General features: G+C 43.8%; 1 protein-coding gene across 6 annotated transcripts in view; it reads left to right on the top strand.

The window, feature by feature from the left end:
• The window catches only part of CTNND2 (catenin delta 2), a 1,915,824-nt gene that overhangs the window by 170,098 nt on the left and 1,718,817 nt on the right, over positions 1-26,909 (top strand). For all 6 annotated transcript variants that reach the window (XM_063922708.1, XM_063922704.1, XM_063922707.1 and 3 more), the window contains exon 2: positions 15,265-15,403. In XM_063922708.1, the coding sequence (XP_063778778.1) occupies positions 15,275-15,403 (129 nt within the window). In that variant the 5' untranslated portion in view covers positions 15,265-15,274. The remainder of the gene's footprint in view (positions 1-15,264; positions 15,404-26,909) is intronic.

Below are 26,909 nucleotides of genomic sequence, written 5' to 3'. Positions count from 1 at the left end.
CACAGATTGTGATCAGCTCATGCCGTTTCGTTCCTGGTTTGACGTCACAAACACGCCCTGCGTTCGGCCAGCCACTCCCCCGTTTCTCCAGACACTCCCGCGTTTTTTCCTGGCACGCCTGTGTTTTTCCGCACACTCCCAGAAAACGGTCAGTTTCCGCCCAGAAACACCCACTTCCTGTCAATCACACTCCGATCACTTCAACAATGAAAATTCTTCGTTCGGACGTGAGTAAATCTACTAAGTTTTGTGCTAAAATACTTACAGCATGCGCACTGCGTACCATGCGCATGCGCATTTTTGCCTTAATTGCTCCGTTGCGAAAATCGGCAACGAGTGAACAACTCGGAATGACCCCCCCATGTACACAACAATAATACTGCACTGGACAGGCAATTTACATACAACAGCAGATATGTATATGCAGAGAGATATAACACAATGCACAGCAGTACTGGATGTATATCACAGAATAATTGTACCACCTATTCTGTCAGTAACACACTTGTTTCTTAACTAACACAGTCAAAAGACAGGTAGAATACGCAAGTGTCCTGTATAAGCACGGCGCTGGAACAGGCAGCTATACAGAGGAGACAGCACCCATCAATCCCATAGAGAGCAGCCCTTCAGCTAATAATGGTGCTAGGTCTCAGCAGGGAGTGACGGGAAAGTGAAAGCAGCTCCAGGGCAGGAACATCTGCAGTAGATGGTGCCCGGAGCTGGGGGGAGGGGCTACAGGCAGCGCTTTATCCCCACAATGCTTGACTTCACCACCGGTACTGTAAGGAGCCTAACATAAATGCCTGTGCTCCGTTTACTGCCCTGGTGGATACAGTGGGGTCCCTGAGCAGTACAGTGTCCACGCCAGCCGCGCGGTCTGTCTCCCATGGGCCGCAACTTGAATCGCGATTTGTACCCGGCAGGTCCCCCTGGGGGACGCTCTTACCTCCTCCCCAAGACCTGCAGCCACACGGTCCTGGAGATGAGCAGCAGCGGTGTGCCAAAAACCGGTGCGTCTCCGCTGTAAGTACCCGGGAACCAGGCCGTGGTTGTATACAGCATCGCAAAGGGGAGCTGATGGAGCGGCAGCATGGCATGTCTCCCAGACATAGAAGTGCTGTGGCTCAGTAGCATAGTAAAAGCTTTCTTAATTTCTTCAAAGTCTTCAAGGCTGCCTAAGGCAACCCCCCCTGTTAATGACCTGCACTGCAGGCACCAACTTTAAAACTGAGCTCCTGTGCACGGAGGAAGGGTTATATAGAGGAGGCGGTGCGGTGCATCTTGGGAACAGTCAAAGTTTTTAGCCTGTTGGTGCCTCAGCTCAAGATCCAACTCTACATCCCAATGTTATTCCCTGTGGAATATCAGTGTACCCTGCTGCAGAAAGAAAAGTACTTGGATAACAGTGTTATGGGTTCTATGTTTTTGCTACATTTTATGGGGTGCTCCTAAATATATCTAACTAAAGTGTTTAGGTGGTGATAAGATTCATTATTTATAAATCATTTTGAGTTTTGATAAAGTAACCATGTTATCCACAAAAGGTTTAAATATCCTCAATGCAGGGATAAAAGAAAGACAGACTGTGCTGTTTGAGGCTAAATGACATGTCCATCAAGGCATGCGGATGTTGTACGTAAGGTTGAAGCATGGAATCTAATAACATTGACGTGGGCTGAAATAATGATCCCCTCGCCGAGATGATCGGTCTCCCTGGGGGAGTTTGTCCTCTTGTAAATTTTCGGTACAGTGTACAACAAGGGTACCACAGGGTGTTCAGGAAGTAGCAGTGCCATGACCTCTTCCGTGATGAGCCCAGCATCTCTAGCCATTAATAATGCTTCTTTCAATTCTTTAGTAAACAATGTAGTAGGATTACCACTTAATCTACTATACACCCCTGGTTCCTCCAGCTGTCGAGAAATTTCTGTCCGATAATCGGAAATGTCCTGAAGGACAATAGCCCCGCTCTTGTCCGCAGGGCGTATAATTAGTTGATTATTTCTTGACAAATCCTGGAGGGCTGTGGATTCAGATTTAGATAGATTATGTTTATAGATCTTATTCATTGCTGTATAGTGTTGTGCCTCATGATCCACTAGGCGTATGTAGTTCTTGATGCTGGCATTATTGGATAGTGGGTCAAATGAGGAGGGTTTCTTAAACTGTACTAGTTTCTTAGGAATTGTGGTGCAGCATTCAGTAGGATTATCTGCAAAGAATTCCCTAAATTTAAGTTTGCTGTGTAATTGATTCTTCTCGACCTGCCATTTTAAGTCGACAAATTGAGCTGATGGTAAAAATGACAGTCCTTTAGATAGTACAGTGTGCTCACTGGATGACAAGTCGTGGTAAGAAAGATTTGAGATTACTTCCGCTTGCTCTGTGTGGGTGACTTCTTTCCACGTGTGGTCCCGTTTGTACTGGCCCCCTCGTCTAGTTGTTTTTCTTTGCGAGCTCCTGCTGTACGGGTGGTTATCCCTAAAGGGATGGGACCCCTGCAGCGGCTAGTGGACTGTTCCTGATCACTGTTTGTGCTGTGTCCCTCAGTGGAGGTTTCCGTATCTAGGCCCGTTCTCGAGTAGCGGCGGCACCTGAAGAACGGTTTCCTCCTATCTACTGGGTTATTGCCTGATAGCCACCTGTAAACTTGGTGGTTCTCATAGTCTTTGTCAACTTTGTCAATTTTGGCTTTTTTGAACTTGATCAAGTCCCGCTTGTAAATGGCTAATTGATTCTCTAATTTGTTTAGTCAGTCATTTTCTGTGTCCAGTGTAAGAGTAGGTAAGTAAGTTGTCTCAAATTTACTGATTTTCTCTTTAGTTTTATCAACCTCCTGGTTAGCTTGCTCAATGACTAATAGCATCAGGTCTGCCGAACATTTGTTCAGTATAGAGATCCATTTCCGGCAAAATTATGGATTGAACCTGCCAATTGTTGGACAGTTTCGGACTCTGAAACCCCTGGGAATTTTCTTAGCCCGAAAGTAATCGCACAGTGTTATTGCATATGTAAAGTCTATCTCCTTCTTTTTTATGCGGAGTAGATCTCTAAAGACAATCTCAGGGGTTAACGCCTCTGCTTGAGCCAACAATTGTTCTTTATGCAGAATTGCTTCAGTATCTGTCTCCGAATAGCTGAAGTATTCCTGTAGAGCAGTGTTTCCCAACCTCGGCCCTCAAGGCACACTAACAGTCCTGGTTTTAATGATATCCAGGCTTGAACACAGGTGACTTAATTAGTATCTCAGTTATTTTGATTTAACCATCTGTGCTGATGCCTGGATATCACTAAAACCTGCACTGTTTTTGTGCCTTGAGGACCACGGTTGGGAATGCCTGCTGTAGAGGGAACAATGCCGGATTAAACAAGTCCTCCTCTCCCTGTTGCACATTATCCATGTTAATGTTCTGAAGGAGTTAATGCACCAGGTAAAATGATCACCAAGGGAGCGTGAATTAAAAGATTATTGTACTGTAGAAGCACAATAATACATAATGATTCCTGGACACAAGTAAATCTTAAATCATAAATCACCGTTGGGTGCCATGGCCAGCTAAAGTCCTAGTGGGGTTGAAATGCAGCTTGTATAATATACAGTGGGTCCGGCACTCCAATAACCTTGTTATCTAAAGTCCCTGGTGCCTTCACGATCCGCAAGGCATAAATGGTGAAAGTAATGTGCGGCACTCAGGTGGAGGAGGAATAATGCTACCACAGCAGTAACGCCTTCAACGTTTCAATTTTATTACGAAAATTGTCATAAGGAAGTATACAACAATGTAAACGTCTTACCTTATATCCTTCACCATTGTGCAGTGTGCGACGCCCGTCTGGCGGCACCCGTCCAGCAACCGAGGTGCAGAGTGATGATGTAATTGCGTATTGCGCGGTGCACGTCATTTGTGACCCATCACCATAGTAACCCGGTGTCTCACTCCTGGATAGAGTATAATAGAATACAGTAGAACATGAAAAGTGTGTGCTCTATGCTGCTGTGAATCTTGTCATGCAAGATAAACAGAGACAGTTAAAGCTACCACATAGTGGTAACATAACTGTTGTGTTAATCAAGGGATGTGCTGCCTGGAGATGATAATAAGTCTGCTAAAGAGCATCTAGCAACGAATGTAATCGTACAGATATAATGACTGTGATCTAAATAGACAATATATGGGCGGCTAAATGGTGTAAAGGCCCTGAATAATTGTAATAAGTCCAATGAATGGCATAAGTTAAATGACAAATGTAATATGATAGCCAAATAGTCAGTCGTCAATACATGATTGATGCTAATATATTCAATCAATGTGAGTAATTTTGTGTTCTAGTTAAACAGAATATATGTTGTATATAATGTACATGCAATAAAGGATAATTACATGGACCACTAATGGCATGGTGATAACACTGTAGGAGGACACTCAGAGTGTACTAAGGATCCCAGTTTGCGTGATCCCCAGTATGTATATTAAGGAGGATTGGTTTTGTGTTTTGGTTTTGGATTCGGTTCCGCAGCCGTGTTTTGGATTCAGACGCATTTTGGCAAAACCTCCCTTAAAATTTTTGTCGGATTCGGGTGTTTTTTTCAAAAAACCCTCAAAAACAGCTTAAATCATAGAATTTGGGGGTAATTTTGATCCTAGAGTATTAATAACCTCAATAACCATAATTTCCACTCATTTCCAGTCTATTCTGAACACCTCACATCTCACAATATTATTTTTAGTCCTAAAATTTGCACCGAGGTCGCTGGATGGCTAAGTTAAGCGACCCCAGTGGGCGGCACAAACACCTGGCCCATCTAGGAGTGGCACTGCAGTGTCAGACAGGATGGCACTTAAAAAAAACAGTCCCCAAACAGCACATGATGCAAAGAAAAGAGAAAAAGAGGTGCACTGTGGTCGCTGGATGGCTAAGCTAAGCGACACAAACACCTCAATATCACAGGAATTATTCGTTCTAATCAATGGTATTATTGGTCCAAATCACTGGAAGAAAATGACAAAATCACAGGAATTATTCATTCTAATCAATGGTATTATTGGTCCAAATCACTGGAAGAAAATGACAAAATCACTGTAATTAAATGGCAGTAATGTCGGGAATTATATCAAATGGCAGTACCACTGGACATATACGGAAGTGTCAGACAGGATGGCACTTAAAAAAATAGTCCCCAAACAGCACATGATGCAAAGAAAAGAGAAAAAGAGGTGCACTGTGGTCGCTGGATGGCTAAGCTAAGCGACACAAACACCTCAATATCACAGGAATTATTCGTTCTAATCAGTGGTATTATTGGTCCAAATCACTGGAAGAAAATGACAAAATCACTGGAATTATTCGTTCTAATCAATGGTATTATTGGTCCAAATCACTGGAAGAAAATGACAAAATCACTGGAATTATTTGGCAAGATCACTGTAATTAATACTTATAAATCACTGATATTAATTGGTAAAATCTCGCTATCGACTACCTAGTGAAGTGGAATCTAGATGGGATTTTGTACCGGGGACACAATAACTTCATCATTTGTCTAAATCCCAATGCACTAATGGCGGAAAACGGGCGCACGTCTAACAGCGCACTGATTATACTGAGCACTGATTTTACTGAGCACTGATTATACTGATCACTGATTTTACTGATCACTGATTTTACTGAGCACTGATTATACTGATCACTGATGATACTACGGAGAACTGACACTGAGCAGCGAGAACAGCACTGGACTATTGTACTAGTATACTGGTCACCACAATGCAGCACTGACACTGAGCACAGATATTAAGCACTGATTAGGATACTAGAAGTGACATGGTGCAGCAAGATAACGCTATGGCCTACTGCACTGTACTACTATATACTGGTGGTCACCACAATGCAGCACAGATATTGAGCACTGATCAGGATACTAGAAGTGACACAGATCGGCAAGATACAGCAATGGCCTACTGTACTGTACTACTATATACTGGTGGTCACCACAATGCAGCACTGTACTACTATATACTGGTCACAACAATGCAGCACAGATTGAGCACTGATCAGGATACTAGAACTGAGTCTGACACGGAGCTGCAAGATACAGCAAGGGCCTACTGTACTGTACTACTATATACTGGTGGTCACCACAATGCAGTACTGTACTACTATATACTGGTCACAACAATGCAGCACAGATTGAGCACTGATCAGGATACTAGAACTGAGTCTGACACGGAGCTGCAAGATACAGCAATGGCCTACTGTACTATACTACTATATACTGGTGGTCACCACAATGCAGCACACTGAGCACAGATATTGAGCTTTTCAGGCAGAGAACGTAGCCACATCCTCTCCACTCAATCTACAATGCACGAGTGAAAATGGCGGCAACACGCGGTTCTTTATATGGAATACGAATCTCGCGAGAATCCGACAGCGGGATTATGACGTTCGGCCTCGTTCGGGTTAACTGAGCAAGGCGGGAAGAACCGAGGCTGCCTCGGACCCGTGAAAACCACGTGAAGTTCGGGGGGGTTCGGATCTCGACGAACTGAACCCGCTCATCTCTAGTTGTAACGTGTAAAAAATGCCTGATAATAGCTGAAAAAACAGAATAAAGAACAACAAAAGTCAGGTCCAGAAAGAAAGGAAGAGAGAAGAAGCAGAAGAAGCAGAAAGAGACAATAGAAAAAGCCAAAGGAATACAAATCGGACACATGCTGCCAATCTCAATAGAAGCACCCTAATGATAATGCTTCATTGAGTCCTCGCGGTATAATCACATCCAGTTTTTTAATCCATCTTGTTTCACATCTGAGTAAGGCCTTGTGTCTATCTCCGCCCCTGATCCTTTGGGGTATGTGATCAATCATACGGTATCGCAGACTGTCCAGAGAGTTCTTGTGGGTTGCAAAATTACGTGCTACCGGTTGGTCACTGGTTCGTTCAATCAAGGCTGCTCTAATTGCCGATCTGCGGGCCTTCATTCTTTCCTTAAGCTTTCTCATAGTTTTACCTATGTAGCTGAGGCCACACGGACAAATTAATTGGTAGATCCCGTATGTCGATTCACATGTTAGATGGTGTTGGATGCGTATTTTATTTCCCAGATGTGGGTGGCAAAAGGTGTTGCCAGTAATAAGGTGTTGACATGTAGTGCAAGTACACCGGAAACATCCCTCCTTACGTAGTGATAGAAAGTTGGTACTTGCCCTTGTGGCGCCTCGGGCAAAAGTTAGGGGCGTGGTTCAATATGGGGGCATGGTCAGTCACGCCCCCATTTGTAGCGCCGCTGAAAAGAAAAAAAAAGTATACTTACTAATACCCCGCTCCTGTTTCCAGACCCTGCAGACCGGCGCCGCTCTTCTCCTCGGATCTATGGGAGAGACGTCAGTCATGACGTCTCTCCCATAGCACAGCATAGGCACTAGAGGTCAATTATGACCCCTAGCGTCTGTGCCACAATGCTGTGCGGTGCGCAATGACGTCATCGCGTACCGCACACCAAAGGTCCTCTCCATGAAGGGAAACTAGACACTTAGCGTCTGATTCCCTTCAGAGCGGGGGAGGACCAGCGCCACGAAGGGAAACCAGACGCGTAGCATCTGGTTCCCTTCTCACAGCGGGAGGGGGGGCACAGCGGGGGGACACTGCAGGGGCGCACACTGACAGTGGCGGATCTTGCCATGGTGCGGCGCCCTCCGGAAGGCGGCGCCCCGGGCAAAAGTCCTGCTTGCCCGTGGCAAGATTCGCCACTGTTGAGGAGATGTCCGTTTTGACCAGAATGTCTCTAAGATTTCTAGATCGCTGATAGCAGGATGCGCTGGAAGACACACAGGCAACCTTTACGTGGAAACAGTAAGTCCAACACCTAAAAACATATTAACTAACATTAACAATTAACGTAAACTAAACACAAACTAACAACTCTAAACATTAACATCATTAAATATTAACAATAACATTAACTTAATAAATGAGTTAAAATAATTACTCATACATTACTAAATAGATGCATACAATTAAAAATTATAAATGTTGCAGAGTATACGCAGTGTGTAGGTGGGAGGAGGCCACAAACACGTTTGCGAACAGCACTGCTATTTTATATAAGCTCATTGCAAATTCTATTCACAAAATTATTTGACTTGTGTCCACAGTATATACTGTTCCCCCAAAGAGGCGTCGCCCAAACAAAACGGAGCAAGCTGCATGAATTATGACCACTGTCCTGGTGGAGAAATTAGAGCAGATGGACGCTGCCATGGCTGATCGAGAAGATGCACGTCTCAAGCAATTTTTGCAGGCAGAGCAAGACATGAACAACACATTTATGGCCCAGCTGATCTCTAGGCAGGAAACCTATTATAGGGATGTAAGAGAACGTCAGAGGGAAATGCAGGAATTTCAAATGTCAATATTTGACAGAATGTTCCAATGCGTTGAAGGTCTGCACACAGTGCCACCTCAGCACCCACCTCCAAACTACCCTCAACCCTATCCCCAGTATAATCCTGCCCCCCCTACTATGAACACACCCCACCTCAACAAATGCCACACCAATATACCCATCCTCGACATAACCAACCTCAACAAACATCACCTCCACTAACAAACTCCCTATACCCATCCTTGACATACCCAACCTCAACACACCCAATCACCTTCTGAAACGGAGACAACTACAAAGTCTCCTGTTTACCGTAATTTATCTTAAATGATTATTGTTTTTTTTAAAAAGTTGGTTTTAAATTAATGGGAGTTTTTTCCTACACTATTATTGGTTTGTCTTTTATTACTGTAAAGATTTCACTGCTTTATTCACCAAAAAAATTAAAATTATAAGGTCTCTGACCGATTGTTAATCTTTGGAATTGTCTTATTTTTACTTACAAACAAAATGCTTGATACATCCTTTACAAATTGGGTATTGATGTTGTACATTTTTTATCGGCACAGTAGCAGAACGTCAACTAGACAGGTTTATTTTTTTGTAGCAACAACAATTAACAGAATATACAAACTGAAAAAACTTAACGGAGTAATGAGGGAAGGTCGGTCATTATAGCAAATCTCATCTGTTCTGCATTCCTGAATGGTCGCCCAAATAGGCCTCACAATCAAGTGCTGGGATTGCAACTGAGTCCTGCACTGTCCACTCTGGTAGGAATTCCTCCCTCTGAAATTCACATAGGCTATGCAGAATACAACATGCTGCAACAATGTTAGGCATGATAGTAATCTCTACATCATTGCGCTTCATAAGACAGCGCAAACGTCTTTTTAATAATCCAAAGGCATTTTCTACCACCATTCTTGCCGAGCTCAGGGTGTGTGTATATGTAATTTGATTGGGGCTCAGCTGGACATTTTGGGTGAACCCCTTCATGAGCCATCATCGTAACGGGTAGGCTACGTCACCAATTATGTGTACCGGGATTTCCACTCCATCCACAAATTTAGATTTCTAGTAGGAATATAGAAAAAAAAAGTACATTAGCAACAAGAACTATGTATACACATATAAGTAGACTCCTCCGTGATGGGCAGGCTGGTGGGCAAATAGGAAACATGTTTGAAGATAATGACAAGTATTTGGTCCCAATGTGAATTAAATTGCTTTCATCTATTACCTGCTTGATTCATGAACATTGCGTCAGTTTAGAATTAATAACACATCTTTTCCTGGGCTTGTTTTCAAAAATATTAAAATAATTATTAAACAAAATCACCTCTCATGGAAAAAGGTAGCCCCCTTGCTTGACCTCTGCTAGGCGGTACAGATCCGAGTTAGCAAGCACTCGTGCGTCATGTGATCGTCTCGGCCAGCCAATGAATACATCTGTGAAGCTAATATAAAAATATATATTATATTCATTTTTAAAATCGGTTATAAACAATAAGCATTAAGAAAACACACTGGGCAGAACATTCTTACCAATACTTATGATCCATCACAGCTTGCAAAACATTTGAATGCCTTCCCTTTCTGTTGTAGTAGTCAGCAGGATTATTATGAGGTGCGATTATAGGGATGTGGGTACCATCGATTGCACCTGCGCACTGCGGATATCCACACTCCACAAATCCCTTAATTGTTTCAGCCCAACGCTGGCCATGCAGCAGAGAAATAAATCTATGGTATAGGTTGTCCACCAATGCTCTGGTCACCTCATGTACAGTGGTGCAAACAGTAGATATCCCCACACCAAAGAGGCAATCAATTGTGCGATATTCACCTGGAGTGGCGTACCACCACAATGCTATAGCTAGCCTCCTACTTGGCTCTATTGGTGACCTGAAGTTTGTGGACTGTCTAGAGAGTGCTGGGGACATTAAATCCAAAAGGTAGTGGAATATCTGATGCGACATTCTAAAGTGACACTTCCACTGAACATCCTGAAAGTTCAGCACACTTTGCATAAAAACTTGCCCATGCTGCCATTCTCTAGCCCACAATCTTTGTTGTGTAAAGAGGTTAAGGTTGAGTATGGTGGTCACTGAAGCTGATATAAACGATCTCCTCCTGCGCAGGTATTGTCGGCGACGAATGTCAGTGTCTCTCAAATACTGCAGCCTCCTCCTCATAACATAGCTGCTGAACAAGCTACAGAATGTGAGAAGCTCAAAAATCCTCTCACAGGCTGAATCCAAGAGCAGTACAGCTGAGACTATCACAAAGTCTATAGAGACGTGCTGTGTCGGCCATGATTGCTGCACTACTGAGCACTCCCCTGCCCCTCCTTGTAATACCTTTCAAACCTCATCAATGTGAGACAGAAAAGTCCATTTAAAATGACATCACAAATGTTTTCAATGGGGGAACCGGGTTCAGTGTGAAAGGCACCAGCCCGGGAATAACCCGGTAATAACACGGCTCCAAAATGCGATGTGAAAGGGGTATAGCGTGTTCAGAACCGGGTTGGAAGCGTGTTCAAAAGACGGTTCATTACAGAGTTAGTGATGTGAAAGCAGTATTAGTGAATCTGCAGTAAACTTGCTGTAGTGCACTGCCAAGATGACATTCTCAGGAATTTGATCCTTCAGTCTTCAAATTTTGCTTCTTTTTTTTTACTAATATCCTAATGCTGGTGCAAATCCCCCTCCTTTGCTCCATATTACTCAGATTAATTTATCACATTGAGCCATGCAAGTGTAGATGGCTATTTCACAATTTTGTCTTGCAGTGGACTCATACCTTTTAAGAAACTTGACACGTATTGATGAAAGCATGACGAGTGGCAAATTGTTGAACAAATGAGCTTGTTCAACAATTGCAATTATGTATTATTAGTAGAAAAAGGATTTTATAAAAAACAAAAGTCCTGTATTTATGTCTCACACACTACTTTTATTTGGAAGAACATGAAAATAAATTAAAAACACATCTGTTTCTCTGTTAAATCAAGGTCAGCTACTGAATAACGTATTTAGTTTGCATTCATAAAAGAGAAAATAAAATCTTTATTATATTTGCCTGCATTCATTTTAACTCTTATAATGTAACTAAGTATACATTACCCATACACTGTATCTTTTCTTTTCTTCTGTAATTCCCCACTGCATGTTATACTTGTATAGCTGGGTACACACTACGCAATATTTTGAGTGATATCGCTAATCTTTCCCTTTCTGATCGATATTGTTTGTGATATCGGCCAGTGCATACACACTATGGGGTTTATTTACTAATATTCGTGTTTTTGCCGTTTTGAAGGGTGTTTGAACTCGAATGGTATCGGGTGCATTTTACTGCAACTTTTTGAATCCTGATACGGTCATTCACTAAGCTGCCGAGTTTTGCACATTCGTTTTTTCCGATGTCGATGTGATTCGTAATATCAGGCAGTGTTTTACGGGAGTGATGAGTAAAACACTGCCTGACAAAACACAAGGAATCCCGGCCGGATCTGTGAGATCCATGCAGGGCTTCATTGTGTACCTTAAAAAGTTCATTAAAGTCTTAAAAAAGTTAGAAAAAATTGCATGGGGTCCCCCCTCCTAAGCATAACCAGCCTCGGGCTCTTTGAGCCGGTCCTGGTTGAAAAAATATGGGGGGGGAAATTACAGGGGTTCCCCCATATTTAATCAACCAGCACCGGGCTCTGCACCTGGTCCTGGTTCCAAAAATACGGGGAACAAAAAGCGTAGGGGTCCCCCAGATTTTTTAAACAAGCACCGGGCTCCACTAGCTGGGGAGATAATGCCACAGCCGGGGGACACTTTAATATCGGTCCCTGCGGCCGTGCCATTAAAACCCCAACTAGTCAGCCCTGGCCGGGGTACCCTGGAGGAGTGGGGACTCATCAACGGGTCCCCCCCTCCAGCCACCCAAGGGCCAGGGGTTAACACCAACATACACACATACTTACCTATGTTCCCACGAGGCTCGGTCCTCTTCTCCATGTAGAATCCTAGCGGTACCTGTGAAAAAAATTATACTCACATAATCCAGTGTACCTTCTGTTCTCTGTATAATCCACATACTTGGCAAAATAATAAAACGGAAACCTGACCATGCACTGAAAGGGGCCCCATGTTTACACATGGGACCCCTTTCCCCGACTGCCAGGACCCCCCCTGACTCGTGTCAAAGAGGGTCCCTTCAGCCAATCAGGGAGCGCCACATCGTGGCACTCTCCTGATTGGCTGTGTGCTCCCTTGGATGGGGGGGACAGCCTCGGGCTTCACCCCTGGCCCTTGGGTGGCTGGAGGAGGGGACCCCTTGATTGAAGGGGTCCCCACTTCTCCAGGGTACCCCGGCCAGGGGTGACTAGTTGGGGTTTTAATGGCACGGCCGCAGGGACCGATATCAAAGTGTCCCCCGGCTGTGGCATTATCTCCCCAGCTAGTGGAGCCCGGTGCTTGTTTAAAAAATACGGGGGACCCCTACGCTTTTTGTCCCCCGTATTTTTGGAACCAGGACCAGGTGCAGAGCCCGGTGCTGGTTGTTTAAATATGGGGGAACCCCTGTCATTTTTCCCCCCATATTTTTTCAACCAGGACCGGCTAAAAGAGCCCGAGGCTGGTTATGCTTAGGAGGGGGGACCCCACGCATTTTTTTTTCCAGATTTTACACTAAACAGACCCTTTCCCATAGATAACCATGCACGGATCTCACTGATCCGTGCATGGTAATCCAAACTCGACTGGAAAAAGCAGGTCTATTTTATTGCTGCTTTTTTTAACGAATCGAAAAAAAACAGACCCGCACTTGAGCACTCAGAAACTAACACCCAAATACGAATGAATAGTGAATGCCCGTATTCTATGAAATAACAGCCGCGTTTGACCGATGGTCTATTCATTCGTATTTCTGAACGTTGTCATTCAAACCATTACGAATAGTCCAAACACTGCCGAGATTGGTGCTTAGTGAATTCCCGGATTGGGACTTAGAAAAAAAAACACAAATCGGCCAAACTCTGATTTTTTGTAAATACTGGCCCATGTGTGTTCGTCTGTACATGCAGGTTCATTTTGGCTATATCATTACGTTAACGATAAGGTGCATATCGTCCAGTGTGTATGTTATGAACGACGAATGACCCCCATGAAATTTCTACCCGGTAGCTGAAAAACCCTAGTATTGGATGACTCCTGTATATCGTGAGTCGTTTGTTAAAACCACTCAGTGTGTACGCCCAATATTGTTTGTCCGGGAAGTTCAAGGGAAATTGTTCAACAATATCACTTATGGAGCATATCATTTGGTGAGTACCCAGCTTATGATGTGCTCATTCTGCCCAATGTTACCTACTATACATAGAACACCTTAGGTGGCTGGCTCGCCTTGTACATTCATAGACAGGATTAAAACACATGGAATTATTTATGGAGTATTATGTTAGTCACTTTTAATGTTTACACTTGTATGTCTTATTTCCATGTATTGCTTGCCTTGCGCATTGTAACCTATATAGTATGCCCAAGTTGACTATCTTGATAAATTGGCAAAGACCACAGTCCTCATTGAAAAATATGGGGACTGGAGTATCTTTTCAATTGGTTAGCTGAACTCCTGTGTTCAGCCTTTGTAAATAGAAGGGGCACTTGAGTTTTGTGCTGTCTCTGCATGATATTCAGGGGTGACAAGCTTGATAAATAGTTCTCTTTGCCTTTTAACATTACGCTTCCTGCTCCAGCTCTCAGCATGGGCTTCTTATCCTGCCTGTCTCCAAGAGACTCAGCATGTTCACAGAATCAGAGGTGTGGATGAGAAGGGCAGACTTAGTGCATTCAGGAGACTACCTTAAGAGGGAATACTGTAAGACAGGGGTGGCCAGACTTTTTGAGTCGGTGATCTACTTTGAAAGCTGAAAAGTTTTTGTGATCTACCTCGGTGGGATAATCGCGCGCCGCAGACCAAAAAAGGGGCTTTCTCGCACGAAATCACGCATTGGCCCCCACAGGTAAAAGCCTCAAACACATATGCCCCACAGTGCCACATATGCCCCCACAGTGCCACATATGCCCCCACAGTGCCACTTATGCCCCCATAGTGCTGCTTACTGTTTTGCTGCTGCGGTGAGGAGAGCACAGCGTGCACCTCTCCTGCCTGCCGCCCTGCCCCGGACCCTCAGTCTGGTCTCCGGCGGTGACGGCAGCATGTATATCTCAAATCAGGCGCCGGTCCGCGAGCTCTGATTGGCTAATGAACCGGCGCCTGATTTGAGATATACACTCCGCCGTCACCGCCGGAGACCACCAGACTGAGGGGCAAGGTGGCAGGCAGGAGAGGCGCACGCTGCGCTCTCCTCACCTCTGTGGATGGGCGGTGGATCACGATCGACTGGTTGCATGTCCGCAGTCGACCAGTCGATTGCGATCGACTGTTTGGCTACCCCTGCTGTAAGAGAAAGCATCCCACTAACATTTCCAATTTGCAGTAGTGTGTGCTGTGCTCATGACATGGTTTCACAAAATACAAATAACAAGTGTTTGTAAATAGACTGAGCTGACCCAAATGGCTATTGGGGAGTGACATTCCAACATAATTCTGTATAAATTCTAAAAATTATTATTAGTTATAAGAGAGATTTATGTTTTATATGAAGTGAATTCTCCCATTTCCCCAGTAGGATTTTATTGAAACACACAATATACGTGGATACCACCTTAATTTCTCTTTTGTATGGTCCATTTTTTTTTACCAGTTTCATGAGTTCATTATGTGTTTCTACTTTGCTAACAAATCTAAATGTTTGTGAAATGATTCTAGATTATTTTAATCCAATGCCTTCTAATGTGTGACTTTTTTTTTAGGCTGGAAGCTATGCCTGTTCCAGATCAACCATCATGCTCAGAGAAGACTAGTTCATTAAGCTCAGTGATGAATACATCAAATGGTGATGGTTCTGAAACAGAAACAACTTCAGCTATACTTGCTTCTGTTAAAGAGCAGGTAAGAAGGCTAATTATTTCATTGTTTTCCTATATTGAACAGTTACAATTTTCATGGGTGAATTCAAGTATTCTTATTATCTTGGGTAACTAATGGTTTCTCTAATATCTCCATGTTGATGTTCCAACACTACCTTAAGCTCAAGACATCCAAAAAAAAACTTGTCATCTTCCATCCTTTCACAATCACACATTCTGTCATGTAGATGAAGTTATGGGCTCTTCAAAGTTGTACATACAGTATGTAGAAATCTCTTACACCAGGGATAGGGCTTGTGCAGATGCATGTTGATAATGGTGACAATTACTTTCACAAGTGGTTGTATTGTGTTGGTGTGGCCACATAGATGCAGATGACTGAATGCAGACCATTATTCACATTATTTCCAATCACGCAGATGTGGATGAATTGCATGCAACATTTACATGCACATTGGGGGTCATTCCGACTCGATCGCTGCAGTTTCTCGCAGCACAGCGATCGGGTCGGAACTGGGCATGCCAGCTGTCGTTGCCTAGCGATCGCCTCTAAGGCAGAGGCAGTCGCTGGGCGGGAGGGGGCTGGACGGCGGCACGGTCTGGCCAACGCAGGCGTGGCCGGACCGTTGTGGGGGCGGGCCGGGGCAGCTGCGTGACATCATATGCAGCCGCTGCGGGCCGGGATGCAACGAGTAGCTCCCAGCCAGCACGCTAAAGCTGCGCTGGTCGGGAGCTACTCTTGAAGTGCAAAGGCATCGCCGCAGTGCGATGCCTTTGCACTTCTGCGGGGGCGGCACTGACATGCGGGGCGGACTGGTCCTGTGAATGATCGTAGCTGTGCTAAATTTAGCACAGCTACGATCAACTCAGAATGACCCCCATAGTGTCTAAAGTAATTAAGTCTGCATGACTAAATTCAACATTTTAGTCTCAGTAAGACATCAAGGGTGATATTCAACTGTGCTTTTTTTATCTTGCACATTGCACCCTGAGAGGTCGGGTTTAGCCGTGTAAAGCAGCTAAACCTGACCAAAGTAATGGACCAAAGCGAAAAGTCCTGTTTGGGCACCAAACGGGTCACTTTTTGCTCATTACAGTTCACCACCATCAAAGAGTGCGAGCTGAGATGCAGCCCGAATGGAGGGACAATTGAATAGCTCCATTGGGTGCTATTTAATGGTTGCCGTCAGATCAAACAATTGAATTCCGCCCCAAGAGTTTTATTGTCTTGTATGTTGAACTTACTCACTAATTTATTATTATTATTATTATTATTATTAAATATAGTGGGCACTAATACTATATAAAAAAGGACATTTTTTGGATGGTAATCGATTAATTAGTCAATCTACTTTATGGCTGCTCTCACAGCATGGACCTGGATATCCACCATTAGAATATGTGATATACGAAAAAAAATAATGAAGGCTCACAATAAAAAAGGTATATTGACTGCTGGTTTGATTTTCAAAATCAAACCTGCAGCCGGTATACTTTTTTTATTGTGCGCCTTCATAATTTTTTTTTTATTATTATTATTATTATTATTATTATTAAATTTACTAATAATAATAATAGTAACAGTTTCTCAAATAGTGCAGCAAATTCCGTTGCGCTTTACAATTGGAATGTACAATGTAAAATGTACTTAATTTAAGTCACATAAATTTACAGGATCTGGGCAGCATACCGCCGTTCGGAATCCCGACGCCAAGATCCTGACGCCGGAATCCTGACACTGGTCAGAAGACCGATGCCAGGATCCCGACATTGATCACAATGGCGGCACTGGAATCCTGACTGTCAGCATCCCCATCAAAAGTATGCTAGGAAGGGTTAGGCTGTGTGGGGAAGAGGTTAGCTTTAGACACTGGAGGAAGGGTTAGGTTGTGGGGGGAGGGTGAAGGTAAGGGTTAGGCACTAAAAAGAGAGGATTAGGGTTAGGCACTAAAAAGAGAGGATTAGGGTTAGGCACTAAGGGAGAGGGTTAGGGTTAGGCTGAGGGGAGGGATGGTTAGAGTTAGGCACTAAACGGGAAGGGTTAGGGTTAGAATGCAGGCGAGAGGGTTAGAATTAGGTTGCTGGTTGGGAGTAGGTGTTAGGGTTAGGGGGAGGGTTATTCTACTTACCTAGCAGGTGTTGGGATGCCACTGTCGGTCATCTGACCCACAGTATACCAAGCGCTGGGATCCCAAAACCATCCCAAATTAGAACTTTTCAAAGGTGGGAAACCATCTTACTTCTCTTCCTCATCTGATATAGTCAGTTAAACTAAGTGCCAGAAATGAAGTTGAAATTGTTTCACTAAATAATTTATTATATTGGTCGGAAATTTATTTTGAATAAATATAGATAATCTTGTTAATTTACAAGTGGCAATCATTTCTATGAGAGATGAAGGTAAGACCTTGCATGACACAGACAAGCAAAATGATGTCTACTGCACTCTTAAAAAATGAAGTTTATTCTCCGATGTCAGGACGAGGATGCTAATTCTGACAATGGCAATCAACAGTGACAAAGTCTAGACAAAAGCTTACACTATGGCCCTCATTCCGAGTTGATCGCTCGCAAGGCGAATTTAGCAGAGTTGCTCACGCTAAGCCTACGCCTACTGGGAGTGTATCTTAGCTTCTTAAAATTGCGACCGATGTATTCGCAATATTGCGATTACAAACTACTTAGCAGTTTCAGAGTAGCTTCAGACTTACTCGGCATCTGCGTTCAGTTCAGTGCTTGTCGTTCCTGGTTTGACGTCATAAACACACCCAGCGTTCGCCCAGACACTCCCCCGTTTCTCCTGCCACTCCTGCGTTTTTTCCGGAAACGGTAGCGTTTTTATCCACACGCCCCGAAAACGCCGTGTTTCCGCCCAGTAACACCCATTTCCTGTCAATCACACTACGTTCGCCAGAGCGAAGAAAAAGCCGTGAGTAAAAATACTATCTTCATTGTAAAATTACTTGGCACAGTCGCAGTGCGAATATTGCGCATGCGTACTAAGCGGAATTTCACTGCGATGCGAAGAAAATTACCGAGCGAACGACTCAGAATGAGGGCCTATGTTCTCATTGGTTTATCTCTGCCTGTAAAATCAGACCATTTCTTAACCATAATTTCTTACACAGAGAACATCTGTTTGACTACATTGTAAATTACCAGTTGGCTTCCTGTGCAGTACTTCTCATTATGGAGGCAATCTTTCTGCCCTCATCTACTCCACTCTGTTTTAAATAAGAGTATGATAACTTTCTAAACAGCTGGTATCCATTAATGCATTTTGTGACAACAATTGCTACATAACGACTTTCTGACTGGTAAGGTGCATGTAAAGATCCTGACTCTATTTATTACCAGTTATTTATATAGCGCACACATATTTTGCAGCGCTTTACTAATAATATTTGACCATTCACATCAGTGCCTGCCCCAGTGGAGCTTACAGTCTATATTTCCTAACATATACACGCACACACATTCACGCTAAGGTTAATTTTGTTTGGAACCAATTAACCTTGTGGGAGGAAAGCAGAGTACCCAAAAGAAATCCACATAAGCACAGGGAGAATATACAAACTCCACACAGTTACGACCATAGTGTAAGTTGAACCCATGACATCAGTACAGTGAGGCAGTAATGCTAACCATTACACTGTCCATGCTGCCCAAATATAACGATTATGATTTATAGCAAAATAATGTAGTAGGAAGCCCAATAAATATGGACCATTTAATTGAGCTAGATTTGTGTAACATTTTAATATGTTTATAATACAGTTACATAAATGTGAATCCCTATTAACATCAGACAGTTTATTGAGGTAATGAAATATGAGCAGTGCGAGAATTGCTATGCAGTCAGTCAGGATGCTTGTAAGCAATAGGTCTTACCTGACTGAAGAGAGCATCACATGCCTCTGCTGCAGAGCTTACCAATTGGTTTGGGTATATAATGAGATTCAGTAGGGTATAGAAAGGGCCAAAACTAAAATTTTCGTCTCCTGGGGCAAGGCAGTAATTTTCCACGCCCTCCCCCCACCCAAACAAAAAAACAAAAAAAACAAACCATGGGCCCGATTCAGACCTGATCGCTGCTGTGCGAATTCACACGGCGGCCGATTATCGATTGATTGCACATGCGTATGCACCGCAATCGCCAAACAGCGACAGGAAGGTGCGAAAATTTCGATCGCAAGGTCATTGACAGTAAGAGAACATTTGTGGGTGGTAAATGCCCGTTTTCTGGGAGTGTCAGGAAAAACGCAGGCGTTCCAAAGTGTTTTCAGGGAGGGTGTGTGACGTCAGCTCCGGACCCGATCAGCCTGTTTGTATCGCACTGTAGGAGTAAGTCCCGCACCTACAGCTACTTTGCATGCCACTCGGAATCAGGCAGATATCAGCTTTAAGTTTTACCTTTTAGCATTACTTTATACAGATTCAATAAACTAGATGTTTTGAGTATAAACTGTATGTTTTTAAAGCAATATTCCCAGCTACCTGTTAAATATTCAACAACCTGCTTCTTTACCTTAGTGGAGCCTGGGAACTACACACTAACACAATACTGGATTTTCTTCCACAATTTACACAATGGAGGGTCTTCTTTGTGGAACAGTAAGAAGCCTCTTATTGCTCCTTGTTCTTACACCTCATTCTCAGCAGCTGTTTTACAGAAATAGAGGAGACCCTTTTCTAAGCTCAACAGTGGTGTGAGAAAAAGCTTAATTGCAATGTAAAGTTATTACCATTTACAAATAGTGATATAAAAAATGATATAGCCATACTGCTTACTATATGTATTGTAGTTCCTGCAATGATATCACAGTCATTATTTAAATTACATTTAGGCTACAGGTGATATTAATTAGTATATCGTCTTGAAAGTTATTCCACTTCTAGCTTCTTGCCCTAAATCAGGTTCAACAACATTTGGACACATATCTTTCTGTATTCACGCTAATGCAGTCTGTCCTTTTCATGCTTTACCACTGTATATGCCAAGTAGGTATTGCTCAGTGCACTGACAGTGAACCTCTGTACTCGGCTGAGCATTGGGGTGGGGAAAAGGAGAGAAATGGACAGACAGGGTAAAAGTAGGGAAAATAAGGCAAGACACAAGTGGCATACAATATGGAGGCTACATGTGTACCAAACCTTGTGGCAGGAACGTGTGGTGAGGTAAATGACTCAGGAGGCACTGGCTAGTACCAGAGCCATATTTACACACAGAATTTGAGCCAAAGTGTTCATGTAGGCATTATACATAGGTGAAACAGTATACTGCTGGAAATTTGGTGTGTTTTGATCAGAGATGTGCGGAAAAGATAGGCCTGCCATAGATATTTTACTTTAGAGTTTTGACTATAAAAATGATTAGAATAATACAAAGAACTAATATAGTCTTTGTATTTTTCATATACTTTATATACTCAAAACTGTGGTGTATACGTTAGTATTAAGACATACAGGTAACGCTGCCGATGGGAATATCAAAGAACCAATGCAATAGTCAGTAATTAAAAACATAATTTACTTAAATAAAAAATAAATGATATACATACACATACATGACATGAATGCATAGCTATATAAATGGACTTATCATACTGACAATGCTTACATTAAAACATAATATAGAAAAAAGAAACCTCAAATAAAGTGGACCTTATAGTATATCCAGTAAAGGTTCTGCCTCACCTGCCATACCTCACCGCACGTCACTGCCTTATGGTATACACCAATTTTAAAGTTAAACAATTGCAGCATTACAAATGTGCAGGGCAGTACAGAGTACAGTGTGCAATGAACGTCCTGTCAGCTGAAGAGTCTGCATAAATAAATGAAGGGAATTGCCGTGGTGACTGGACATCAAGTTAAAGCTACTATGTCTGTACTGCCTGATCTTATTTCTGACATGCAGCAATGCTGCTGAAAGGAAAATATTGTGCAAACACTGTGCCTTGGCTCTCAGATCTTTAAAGAAAATACATCAGGATGCAGAAAAGAAGCATTGAGGGAGATTTCCAGGGGAAACACAATTGTACACAGAATTCTGCTCAGAATACTTGAGGCCACATTTCTTCTAAAATGTATGTGAAATTCGGCAGAGGTTAATATTCTGTGGCATAGCAGGGACTATTCCCACGACACCCATAGAGTGGGAATAGAATCTTGCCACTGATGCCGGGATCCCGGTGTCGGTATGGTGACTGGTGGTCTCCTGACCCTCGGTCACATATACCCAACTGCAATAGATGCATACCCAAAAAACTCACAAAGCATAATCAGAAATAAAATATGACTATGGGGCAGATTTACGCGTAGCGGTCGTCTTAAAAGCTCAAAACCCCATGTAGTGTAATCCAGCAGCGTGCAGTTAGGGAAAACCGTCTGGCAAAAACGGGTGGAAAAACTTAAGGTTTACCATGCAATAATATATTTACCTCACATCAATGAGGACCTGGTTATAACGTAGGTGGCCTCTCCAGACATTAACTCATTTGACTTTTTGTGCGCAGTTCATTCTGTTCATATGGTATTGGCCATACTAAAGGGGCCACACTTATTTATTGACTAAACTGGTAAATGGAAACTAAATCTACACAAGACATTTTTGTGCTCATCCACACATCTGGATTTTGAAGGGTCCATGGAATATCACTAAAGATACCTTTATATGAGGATTATCACCTTGTCACACCTAAGTTTGATACGCTTTTCTATCGCTGTACATAGCATCATATACTGTGTAAAAAAAAAGATACCTTTATAAGAGGAATCCTCACTCTTATTATGTAAGTGAGGTAAGTTTAGCATAACTTGGTGTGATCAGAAGACTAATGCAACAACATTTATTTTGACAGTATATCAATAGTGTCATGGACCTGGGTTGAGAGAGTTGAGAACTCGGGGATTCTTCCGATGGTTGGGAAGTAGAGCTGTAGTTGGGTCGAAATAGAGATGCTGTGAACGATGCTGCAGAACACTAAATGAGAGATGACTTGTGAGCGATGCTAAAGAACACTGAATGAGAGGTGACTTGTAAACAATGCTGAAGAACACTGAATGAGAGATGACTTGTGAACGATGCTGAAGAACACTGAATGAATGCTGGAAGCACTGGCGACTGTAAGCTGAGAGGCACGCTGTATGCTGGAAGCACTGGAACTCTGTAGCTGAGAGACAAGTTGTATGCTGGAAGCACTGGAACTCTGTAGCTGAGAGACACGCTGTATGCTGGAAGCACTGGAACTCTGTAGCTGAGAGACACACTGTATGCTGGAAGCACTGGAACTCTGTAGCTGAGAGACACACTGTATGCTGGAAGCACTGGAACTCTGTAGCTGAGAGACACACTGTATGCTGGAAGCACTGGAACTCTGTAGCTGAGAGACACGCTGTATGCTGGAAGCACTGGAACTCTGTAGCTGAGAGACACACTGTATGCTGGAAGCACTGGAACTCTGTAGCCGAAAGACACACTGTATGCTGGAAGCACTAGAACTCTGTAGTTGAGAGACACACTGTATGCTGGAAGCACTCAGGGAGGAGGTAAGAGGGTCCCCCAGGTGGAACCCGCTGGAAATCGCGATCCGGCGCGGCACGCTGGTGTGGTCATTGTGACAGTACAGGGACCCCACTAGACCACCAGGGCAGGGGCACAGGTCGGTTTTATTAAAAAACGTTTGCATATGGCCCACAGTACCCAGTGGTGAAGTCCAGCAAGGGGATAAGGCTCTGACCTGTAGCCCCTCCCCCAGGCCGAGGGCGCCATTTAGAGTAAATGTTCCCACCCTGGCCCTGCATCTCTCTCTCTCTCCCTCACTCCCTGTCAGCGTTTGGGCGCCATCTTCATATGCTGAGCTGATCCTGGTACTGTTTGAGCGTAGCCTCCTCTGTAAAGCTGCCTGCAAATCAGCACTGTGCATTCTACAGGGCACTTGAGTATTCTACGTGTCTAAACATAACACACAAACTGCAACCAGGCGCTTAATAAATAATTAAATTCAATTAATATATCATCAATTAATTATTTTCAAGCTGCAATACAGAGCTACTGACTAGGGGTCTTTAAGTCAGAATAATTAGCACAGGTGGTCCCTGTGCTGATTCTCAAAGCTACTTTACCAATTAGCTCTCTGCGCTATTTATTATGGTATGACTGATATTCAAATGATCAAACTACACAATTTTACTGTATTTCATATGTTTTAATACACATATAAGATTAGACCGGTCTAAAATATCATGAACAATGTAAAATAATAACAATCCGTATTAAAAAATACTATAGACTTAACACAAGGAGGTGGAGCCAAGCTACTCTATGCCCAGTTGTGGACAAATTGTTTTACCGGTAACTATATTTCAGTCTGCATAATAAACTTATTAGAATGCACATTCATTTGTTTCTGTAACCCATGTAGGGATATAAGTTCCTTAGATACTTTTTATAGGTGAACAATGTTCCATATTACTGCTCGTCAGCAAAGACAGAAATAAAGCATGACAATGCGCTCCTGGACGGAGCCTTACGTGTAGTAACCGTCCGTGCTGTGTATCGCAAACTGAAACCCCAAAGGTCTGTGTCGCGGTCCCGGTTTCAGGGGATCAAGCGTCTGCAATGATGCCCGCTGATGACGAGGATATCCAGCCACAGGGATCAACGAGACCGCACCGTTTTGGTGCTGCTTGCAAGCACCCAGGTCCCGGTCTCTCTCCTCTCAATTGCTGATGGGCTGATGTTGATGGCGATAACAGCAGTATTGGTAGGTTCAAAGAGAATATATGGGTCCAAAAACCACACTACTGACGCGTTTCGCTCCTTTTACAGAAGCTTTATCCAAGAATTCTTGGATAAAGCTTCTGTAAAAGGAGCGAAACGCGTAAGTTGGTGCCTGCAGTGCAGGCGGCTAACAGGTAGGGCTGCTCCAGCCCTGAATAAGCTTTTCAAAAGTGAAGATAGAAGACTTCAAGGGCTGCAGCAGAGGCACTATCAGTGCTAGATGTCATTCTGACATCTCCTGCTGCAGCTCCCTCACCTCCTCCAGCGGCGTTGTATACTCCAGTGTCCCGGGTTGCCAGGTACTTACAGCGGAGGGCTCCGGTTCTCTACGTCAGGCACAAACACCAGCCGCAGCTCTCCAGGATCGTGTGGCCGCACTCAGGGAGGAGGTAAGAGGGTCCCTCAGGCGGGACCCACTGGAAATCGCGATCCGGCACGGCCGTTTGGAGGCGGGCCGTGCGCGCTGGTGTGGTTACTGTGACAGTACAGGGACCCCACTAGACCACCAGGGCAGGGGCACAGGTCGGTTTTATTAAAAAACGTTTGCATATGGCCCACAGTACCCAGTGGTGAAGTCCAGCAAGGGGATAAGGCTCTGACCTGTAGCCCCTCCCCCAGCCCCAGGGCGCCATTTAGAGTAAATGTTCCCACCCTGGCCCTGCATCTCTCTCTCCCTGGGACTGTTTGAGCGAAGCCTCCTCTGTAAAGCCGCCTGCATATCAGCACTGTGCATTTTACAGGACACTTGAGTATTCTACATGTCTGTTGACAGTGTTAGTTAAGAAAAGGTGCATTGATTCAGGGCTATGTAGTACAAGTACCCTGTGGTATACATCCAGTCTTTACTGTGCATTGATATATCTATTTATCTGTATAGCTTTACTTAGTATTACTTAGTATTGCTAGTCCAGTGCAGTTTTATTGCTTGTCATAATTTCTGCATTGTACATGTGACTGTGTGTGTGTGCATATAGCTGCTGCGTGATTTCCATTCCGTGTATCTCACTCAGATTGCTATCCCTATATTCTGTACCCTGAGGGGGGCTACATGCGTCAGGGTTATTATTTGATATAGGTGTTTCACAGGATATACTTATTGTGTCGTTTTTCTCTGTGATTTTAAGCCGCTGTATACCTCTTGAATCCTCTGTTTGTGCTATCACATTGCACAGGGGGTTCTTCGTCAGGTATTATACAGCTCATATTGTGCTGTGTTGCCCGTGTTTTACGCTTTCAGATATGTCAGCTTCAAGGGGCGACGGTGCTGCGGCTGATCCCACAAAGCGCGGTGGGGATGCTGCAGACACATTAGAGGAAAACATAGCAGCGGAGGGTTCAGGTTCTGGGGGTTCCCTACCCCCCAGTAGGGCCGTGGCAACGGGGGTTCATAATGACCCACTGTAAAGATATGAGACAGAGGGTAAAACTGTATTTATGGCATTTCAATCTTTATAGCGTTTAATGTACTTTTTATTCCTTCTGTTCCCATGTCTCTCTGGCTTGTGTCACTATTACCCCATGTGTGTGTTCATCCATTACCCTATATATTCTGTACTATAATCTTACCCAGGTAAATACAGGTGTGCTGTGACCTGGCACCTAGTGCTGTCATGTTATGTTCTTGTAGGAGAATGCCAGTCTGGTATGAGGTTACTACAGGTTATCATTGCCATGCCTATTGAGTCCATCTATGATCCTTATATGGTCACACAGGAAATACATTTGAGGACCAGGTAATGTCTCTTTGAAGCTTCTTCTCCACAGGGGACAATCAGGACTTAAACCAATTTCCCTGTCATTGTTCCTTCTGTTTACTGTCCCCTGTCCCATCCTGGTCTCTCACAGACAACTCGGAGCCTGACCCAGCATGTGGTCAGCAGAAGAAGGCCAGCTGTGGGAGGGAGTAGGGAAATACCTGAGGTGGGATACCACCAATCAGGAACCTGCGTCTCCTCCCCAGGTGAGCGTGGCATGATGGGCATTTGGAAGGTTTTAAAAGAGGTTGCGCAGGTCAGCTCCTCATGTTAGTCGCAGGACTCTGGCTAAGGGGTGATTCTCTGCCAGGGTACCTTGTGGAACGCATCAACAGTGCTGTGTGGACTTATATGTACTTACTACTGCATGGACTAATCTGCTATCACTGCTGTGTGGACTCAGTGATAGTTCTGCTGTATGGACTTGTTTATCTGGAACTTCTGCACGGAATTGCTGTGGACCTAAATCCTCTACTGGGACTTACTATCTGGACTGCTACCTGTATACTGTTTCTGGGCTATATTTACTTCTGCTTCCTGTGAATTATCTACTACTGTGTGCGGTGAGAAATAAACCATCACTTTGGTTTCATCGGCTCTGTGTCTGAGTGATTAGAAGAACCCCGTATCTTCACATTTGGCGGCAGCGGTGGGATCATTCAGACACCAAACAACGACCGCAGGAAGCGTGAAGGCCCAGCAGAGAACAAAGGATCAGGCCATATGTAATGCAAGAGGATCTGCAGTGAGGTGGTAACAAGTGAGCAGGTGTCAGTCCTGTGCAAAAGAAAATGTTTCCGAGGAAAGAAAATGAACACCTCAAGTCTCCCAGGGCAGTGGAGCTCGTGGATGGAGGTGTGTCGGTGTATCGGCAGGCTGGTAAGCCGGATCTGTTATTGAGTGCTATAAAGATGCAGTACATTTGGGAGTACTGGAATGAAGCTATGCGGATGATCAGCGGCTGGAGAGTATCCAGCATACAGGACAAG

This window comes from Pseudophryne corroboree, chromosome 5 (genome assembly GCF_028390025.1).
Source record: "Pseudophryne corroboree isolate aPseCor3 chromosome 5, aPseCor3.hap2, whole genome shotgun sequence".
Taxonomy (NCBI): Eukaryota; Metazoa; Chordata; class Amphibia; order Anura; family Myobatrachidae; genus Pseudophryne; species Pseudophryne corroboree.
Note: the sequence above shows the minus strand (reverse complement) of the source record. Positions and strands in the feature narration are given on the sequence as shown.